The sequence below is a fragment of the Charadrius vociferus genome, unplaced genomic scaffold, assembly GCF_000708025.1.
Source record: "Charadrius vociferus isolate BGI_N301 unplaced genomic scaffold, ASM70802v2 scaffold477, whole genome shotgun sequence".
NCBI classification, from domain to species: Eukaryota; Metazoa; Chordata; class Aves; order Charadriiformes; family Charadriidae; genus Charadrius; species Charadrius vociferus.
The window spans coordinates 44,153-51,974 of NW_009649449.1; the positions used below are offsets into that span (position 1 = coordinate 44,153).

Consider the following 7,822-nt stretch of genomic DNA (forward strand, 5'->3'; position numbering starts at 1 on the left):
CTTGGTAGATATTTCTGTCCTGATTCCTCTGTAAATGGGAAAAGAAAAATACCGAATTATCTTTTATTGTCACAAAGGAATCAGAGACTATTTAATGCTTTTGTAACATACTTTGAGGGCCTATCTTCACAACAATCCTGGCTCCAAGCCCAACTATTACACCAAATAAGCTCAATATTTATACTCAAATGGAAGATGAAAGGAGAAAGTATTTCACTATCTGTGAATAGCAAATATCTACAGGACTCAGCAGTGCAAACACTTTTAAAGTCAGTGCTCCAACTTTATTTATATAAATGCTGCTCAGATTGCCAACGCACCACACCACCAACCACGATGATCCCCATGGAAGTTCGGGAAGTTAATGAGGCCAGGCCAGTCACCATCGACACCATGAGCTCTTCCTGGGTCATAGAGCCCTGAGGCAATGGAGGTAGACTGGGATTTGCTGGTGTTAAAGGGCGTTGAACCTAATTAGAAAAGTAGTGACAAAACAAAACAAAAACAAAGTACAGAATAAGAGAAGGCAAGCCACTGCCCTTCCCACAAAAACAACTTCAGCAGCCACTAAAATGATGAATACCACATCTACCCCAATCTCTCAATGAGGTATCTTACCTGGTCGTTATAGCCCATCAAGGCCCGACGACCATTCTTTGGTCCCAAAAACCTGTTCACCAGCATCGTCCATCCAAGAGAGAAATGGAATTCTATGTCCTCTTGGAAGTCGGCACAAAGCTTGTCACAGTTCAGATCATAGCTGAGCATGAAGCACTGTCGGGGAATTAACATGTCTATCTGGCCCCGCAAAGAGACGGGGAGAAGGGGTTTTAAACCATCTGTGCACACAGAAAATAAAAACAGTCAAAAGTGGCTACTGAGTTCACAAGAATTAACTGGACTTGTACTCTGTAATCAGGGTGGTTATGGGTTGTTCCATCCTCCAGTTATTTTTCCTAGTACCTTAAGTTCTCTAAAGCCAAGCACATTGCAAAGCGAGAGATACATCATGAATTACTATCTGATTCTTGGTTCTTCAGATCAACTCAGAAGGAAATCTTCCCATGGACCCTCCTAAATCCTTACAAGTAGCTGGTGAAGTTTACAGTTTAGCAATAGCTTGGAAAACAATCTGAAGTCCAGTTCTGAAAGTGTTTAGGCACCACACTCCTATTAAAGCTCATAGTCAGGCAGGCACCTAGTTACAAGTCATTTACATTTCACTAGGATCTTGGTCTCAGAATCTCCCAAGTTTCCAAAGTCACAGTTCCACTTGGCCTGAAGGATTAAGCTGACTGTAGGTATTCATTGACTGCACAATTTCAGACACAGAGTGGAAAAAGCAGGAGCAATTAGTCCTCTACACAACAGCATTACTAATCAAGACGGAAACTAAGATGATGCCAGCTGCGCATCTGCCATCAGATTAAAGAGAAACCCAAAACATCTACCTAGTTATTTTGCATTACGGTTCAAGGAAAGTGGGGAGAAAATATCACCTGTTGAACTAACCTATCATTTCTTGCTGCATTGTCTGCAGGGAAGCTGTGATTGCATTGGAGCAACGATCTGACATGTTACGGCCCAGGCCTTCCTCAATGTGTTTATGCAGCTCCTGACAAACAAAGAAAGAGTTATTAAGCTTAAAAAAGATAAGATGCAGGCTGCAAGTGCTAGAGCTTGGCAGTTAAAAAAACCCTCCCAGAACAGGAGTATGCATTCTGTCTGCCTAGTGTTCCAAAATTAATTTCATTCTCCCCCCCCCCCCCCTTCCTCAGTGAAGGAGAAGAAAATGCAAATCAAAAAAATATCTCACATGTACTCTGTAGCCTAGGGAAAGTTCTGTTTGATCTACACAATGTGATGTATCATATGTGTATCAATTTATCACTGAGATTATTAAAATAACAATTAAAAAAATATATATTTTTTTTAAATGTTCACTTTTTACAGAAGCTATCCAAACACAAGAGACATTCTAACAAAAGATTTTCCACAACAGGAAAAGCTTAGCTCATATCCTAGCTGGAAGAACATTAAGCATTTCAAAGAGCTGGCATAATTACTGACTCAGAGCAAAAAAAGGCCTCTTTAAATTGCTTAAAATAACCTGTAAGAAGCAAACATCACTTACACTCTTGTAAACTTTAAGAACTACTTGAGATGGATGGAAGTCTGCTTGGTACTCATCCACCAACACTGAAAGCCTCCTGATTTCTTCTGCCATTGCATTTGACACCTAGAGAAACAGCACAGGACCGAGTTTCTATATATATATTCTGTCCTCGGGAGAGACAGAAAACCCCCGCTGAAGACATCCATTTCTTAGTAAGCACTACTGAACAATAGGCGCTACGATTGGGCAGTGCCATGCAGCCACTGTGTGCAAAACGCAATACTGGTGACTTGCAAACAAAGATGGCTGAGAAGTATGTGGGATCTATGCTCTGTGTAACAGCACAGACAGAAAAAGATAGAGGCAATGTAAGACCTGTGAAAAAGGAATAGGCCTTTTCTGTATATTCATAGTAGTAAAAATGGCATGTAACTATTGATAGTAAGACTGACATTCTAGACTGAAATAATAAGGAAACCTATCTGAAACATTTTAGTATTTTAGGAAGCATTTAAGACTGAAATATAGTAACAATAATAATTCAAACAGTAATCAAAGTCTCATTGTTTATTTAAAGTATCTTATGTGAGTCTCTGAAAGTTTCCCCCAAGTATTCTACTTTTCATTTTATTACTTCAAGAAAAAAAAAAAAAAAAAAAGACTTCTTCTGAAAGCATTTCTTTTTTTCCCATCTGTAACTCCCACATTTCTAATACTTCAAACCTTTGTCAGCACTTTGCATTTTTCCCACCATGCTGGGAGCAGTTTCAGACAGCCTGTTTTTCTGCAGCCACTCCTCCCTACCTGCCTCTCCACTTCTTCTGTGATCTGTTTTATTTTCCGCTTGTAGTCTTGAGTGAGGAGCTCCAGCTGTTTGTCAATGAAACCTAAACGTTCCTGTCGTTCCTCTCGCGTTTCCAGACAGTAAACTCTGGTGGAAAAAAAAAGGGACCATCAAAAAGACAGATAAATGCATTTTTGATCTATATCATTTGAATTCCAGAAACAAGACAGATTCTCCTGCCCAAGAACAAAATGTGTCAGCATCTATAATATATTACATACACGTGGCACAGGACAAAAAAGAGGTTCTTCTAGCAATACTTTCACAACTCACTAGAAACAAGACCAACAGTAAGTGTCCTTCCCACTCCCAACCATGCTGTATTCTGCTTTGCATTTTAAATGCTTATATTCCACTAAATTTCTCCCAGAATACAAGATTCAGTTACACGAGCATCAAGCATCAGCTCTCCTCACCGCTGTTCCTGGGCAGCAATATGCACAGAATCCATGATGAGACGAACATCTTCTGCGATCTGCTTTGCTCTCACCGTATGCTGCTCAAATTTTGTTTTTACTGCTGACTGTGAGATACATTCCTGTATATAAAAGGCAGCCCAAGATTAGGAGCAGGAAGAAGCACACTAACACAACTTCTCCTTCCCATAAAATCCATTTACAAAATGTGGTCCCTCTCCATCTTCATCAACTCTAGTGCCCAGCCTTTCAGGAGTAAAATTTAAACAGAAGGTTAGTAACACATAATGCTCACCTCAAACCTTCTCTCGAAGTTCTGAAACTCAAACATTCTCACTTGAAATCCATCTGCCAATGCTCCACCTGAGAGAAGGAAAGCACAAAACAACCACTTAAGTTTTGAGAAAGCATTTAGATGTTAGACATCATGAAATGCTACTCCTTTACCGTGAAGCCAATGCAAAAGTACTGCAAAAATACATCTTTTTTTTTTTTTTCACTGCTCTATTAATAATCTGACCCACCTCAATTTTATCCATTTTCTGGAACAAGATATTCTCTATTTTCTTCCCTATAAGAAAATTGAAAGTTTCTATTCGCTTTCCTCACCTCCTTCTGGCATCCCTTGAGCCCTCTGAATCCTGGCATTCAGCACTTCTTTTGCCGACACAAAGAAAATTCGATCCCCTGCCTGGGCTCGATCCACCACACCCAGCTCATCTACCAGGAAACTGGTACATCGCTCCATGTGCTGTCGACGCACCTGAGGGATAAACAGGATAAACCCCACATGCAGTTAAATCCACTTTACGCTTCATCTCTTAAAGGTTAGACCAGGTACCCAGATGCCCTCTGCTGGTCTAATTTACCAATGCAAAAGAATAAGAACCCCCCACACACACTTTGCTGTTTTATAGAATCTTCCAGAGGTTATCTAAGTGATCTAACCTCAAGAGATCCCTGTGAAACTCTTGATTCCCAGCTAAGAAATGTGAAGAATCACGTCCTGATCACTAGTCTAATACTCCCTGTAGTCTCCACACTACGGCAATAAAAATCTAAACTGTAAAACAATCACATCCAACACGTCATGATTCTACTGGCAAGTACCAGGGTCAAAATGGACTCTACAATATCCATGCAAAGAGAAGGAATTTAAACACGCCACAAACCTCTTCCATGTATTCTGGTTCAGAGGCAGACGCATCCCAGCGGTTATTTAAAATAAATATATTGGGTCGAGACAAACGTTCGTTCACCTTGTGAAAGAACTGTTTCTCCTAAGCAAAACAGAACAAAACCTTTTAAGATTAATACATCAAAATTTTTTAACTTTTAGCCAAATTCACTGAACAGGTGGACGTGAACATACAGTTTGCATCAATGTCGATTCAGAATTTGCCACCAGGACAAATACATCGGCATCTAGACAGAATTTGTCAATCCAACTGTCCAGCTCCGTGGTTACATCAATGCCAGGGCTAGCAATAAAAAGAGAAGAGACATTATTATGCTGTGGAAACAGCAAAAATAAAAATAAAAAGTTAATAAAAAACATGTTTCAGTTTTTCAGGGCACCAGTTTCCCATGTCTGAGCTACACTGCCCTGAGGTGACACAGAGTACAGACTAAAAGGAAGTTCCAATCAAGAGAAACTCTGACTGCTAACTACAGCAAAGGACTTTAGTCACTGTCATAGATTAGAACAGGGCCAATTTCCTCGACGTTTGTTAAGTTTGCATTTGAAGACATTTCTGTAATTAATCTGTGATAAGCAGGAAAGGAAAGAAAGGTATTTCTCACCTGTCCATCAGCACTAGGTCATCTTTTAAGAGAGGACATTTGGAATTGGGCCACATTACGCTGACCAGGCTGCCAGCATTCAGAAGTTCATCTTGATGAAGGGCATGAGCCAGCTGGTTTACTGTCTATTAAAAAGATGGATAATTTGCAACATTTCCTGTATGCCAAGACCTATTAACACAATTATCTCCCCTTCAGGGCTGTTCACAGACAATTTAAGATAAAAACCAACTCCAAATTTCTTTTTCTCTGGGAGGTTTTCCACATAAAACTTGACTGAGTCTTCTAGTCAAAATGCAAGCAACTAGTGAGAGTTGATGACAAATTTTCCTGTCAAGAAAGGCTACTGAGGAATTATCAGCAAATCTGTGCCTTCTGTCAGTCATACAGAGCTCAGAACTTCCTGACTCATCACCTCAGTTCCCTACTATCGCTAACAAATTCAATATATTATCTTTTTCATAAAATGAAAAAGTTCCATCTTATAACTTGCTCCATTCCTCCCTTCCTATGTCTAACAAAACCCTACTCTTTATCTCTACTCCTTTAATTATTAAAATTCTTAACTGTGAAATTTATTCATAGTGCTTTCATTTTCTTTTTCCTTCTCTTTTCCAGCACTTCTGAAGAGCTCTTCTCCTTTATCTTATGCTTAAGAAAATTGTACCTTAACACTCTTCTTTTCCTCTGAGCCTTCAGTAAGCAGGAAAGCTTCGTGTCCATCTGTCCCTTCTACACGCAGGAAACAATTAGTGGTGTGTCCAATTCCTGAAGGAAGGACTTTGTCCCACAGCATGGCATTTATCACAGTGCTTTTCCCATTGCTTGTCCTGAAGTCAGATTAAAGAAAGGTACAGGTAGGCTTCTGAGATTTGGGTATACTCATTTTGATATTAGAAAAAGCAAGTTCTCTAAACCAAAGCAGTATCAGAAGTATTAACAATTTAGGTGCCATAGGCAACTTACAAAAAGAATTTTCTATTTTCTCAAGAATTCTTCCAAATCAAAGAATTATGTGCTACACTATTTGTTTCCAATTTACAGGGACTAGTACCCGGGACATGCATGTTACAAGCAAAAGCTGCAGCACTAGTGTTTCTATAACTATTTTTAACTGGCTATAATCCTAACAATACCAGTTGTTTTACTGAGCGAGGAGCGTAGGCAATGGAAGCACGTGACTCACCTTCCAAAAAAAGCAACTTTCATGTGTCGTCTTGCCAACACTTCACTAATGCCACTGACTTTTGACAGGTAGCCTTTGACTTCCAGTACCTGCTCTTCTGTGGTGACAGGATCAAGCTCTATGTTCTTGTGTGTTTCTAAAAATCAAAATACATAATGTCTCTGAATTCCAGAAGCCATCTGTTTCAGTACTGGGTGAAATACCTCTTCGTGACATAACACACATAACTAAATGTTTATCTGTGTCCCAAAGTCAGTGTGGGTAATCTTGACTCATGCAACTACACCCTGAGGCAATTTTGCATCAGCGTTTATCAGCTGGTCTCTTTTGTGTATCAGTAACCATTCTCATCCTCAGGACTGCCTTAAACAGAACACAGGCAACATTTCAAACATTCCAACACCCTTGAAAGAACAAAAATCTTCTGTCTGCGTCTTAAATTGTCAAAGCCAATTATTGGCATATGCTAAGTGTCACTAGCAACGACATGACCAGGCAAGAATACTGAAAGAATTACAGGCGAAAAACCTAAAGGACCTTGTTTATTAAAAAAATCCCAAACAGCATAAAAACCAAGCGTAGCTTGCTAACTATCTTAGTGTCCTAAAATGTGTGAACTTGTCAGCTTTAAAATATGAACCCTGAACTCCACCCAAATTCAACAAAATAATTTTCTGTTCTTCTTAAAAATATTTATATATAAAGAGACATGTATGTCTGGCACAGGTCTAGCAATGCCATTTAACTGAATGAGGGGGGTTTGGTGTGTGTTTGGGGAACTGTACGTGGGCAAAGCACTGTGACACACTTGTCATTCAAGAATTCAGCTTACCTTCCAGGAACGAGGAGCTCTCATTGATGTACGCAGCCAACTGTTCAAAAATACCATTGATTTTCTTCTTTGCAGTGACAAAATGCTTAAGCGGAGAAGCATTTACCTCAGCCATGTGTCTCTTATCCTTCTTCACTGCAACTATCGACTTGGAACGAGTAAACAACAGGGACATTGCGCTACAGGAAAAAATCCAGTAAATAAAGGTGGCTCACCAAGTGCCAAGAGCTAGCCAACTAAGCATCCTACCAAGAACTAGATAAAAAAACAACCTTCTTTCTTTCACAAAGAAATTGTTCAGCTTTCTAAAACTGGGAATTACTCAAATATCAGAAACAAAAAAATTTCATCTTTTCTTGTCCCTTCCAGTAAACAGGCCCCCAACGATCGCTTCTCCCCTCCCTCCGCTTACTTTCAGGATGAGTTACGTTTTCACAAGTCAGGCATGGTCAGCTCGAATCCCTCTTGAACGACTTCAGTTTTCCTGCCTTCTCCCCCGCCCTGGCCAGACTCCGTCCCGCAGCTCTTTCAGCGACGCCGAGTCCAGCCTGTCCCCATCCCTGCGGCAAAGGGACCAGGGGATGAGGGACACAGGCTGCCGAGCTCCCTGCTGGGCCAGGCTCTG

General features: G+C 40.2%; 1 protein-coding gene across 1 annotated transcript in view; it reads right to left on the reverse strand.

Annotated features, from left to right (window-relative positions):
* Window positions 1-7,372, reverse strand: part of MFN2 (mitofusin 2) — a 9,895-nt gene extending 2,523 nt beyond the window's left edge. The window contains exons 1-14 of the mRNA XM_009889540.1: window positions 7,198-7,372; window positions 6,366-6,501; window positions 5,847-6,009; window positions 5,180-5,304; window positions 4,749-4,857; window positions 4,549-4,656; window positions 3,986-4,139; window positions 3,672-3,739; window positions 3,377-3,498; window positions 2,921-3,047; window positions 2,135-2,239; window positions 1,513-1,615; window positions 619-839; window positions 321-470 (exon numbers count right to left, since the gene is read on the reverse strand). Of these exons, the coding sequence (XP_009887842.1) occupies window positions 321-470; window positions 619-839; window positions 1,513-1,615; window positions 2,135-2,239; window positions 2,921-3,047; window positions 3,377-3,498; window positions 3,672-3,739; window positions 3,986-4,139; window positions 4,549-4,656; window positions 4,749-4,857; window positions 5,180-5,304; window positions 5,847-6,009; window positions 6,366-6,501; window positions 7,198-7,372 (1,866 nt within the window). The remainder of the gene's footprint in view (window positions 1-320; window positions 471-618; window positions 840-1,512; window positions 1,616-2,134; window positions 2,240-2,920; window positions 3,048-3,376; window positions 3,499-3,671; window positions 3,740-3,985; window positions 4,140-4,548; window positions 4,657-4,748; window positions 4,858-5,179; window positions 5,305-5,846; window positions 6,010-6,365; window positions 6,502-7,197) is intronic.
* Between the last annotated feature and the right edge of the window lie 450 nt (window positions 7,373-7,822).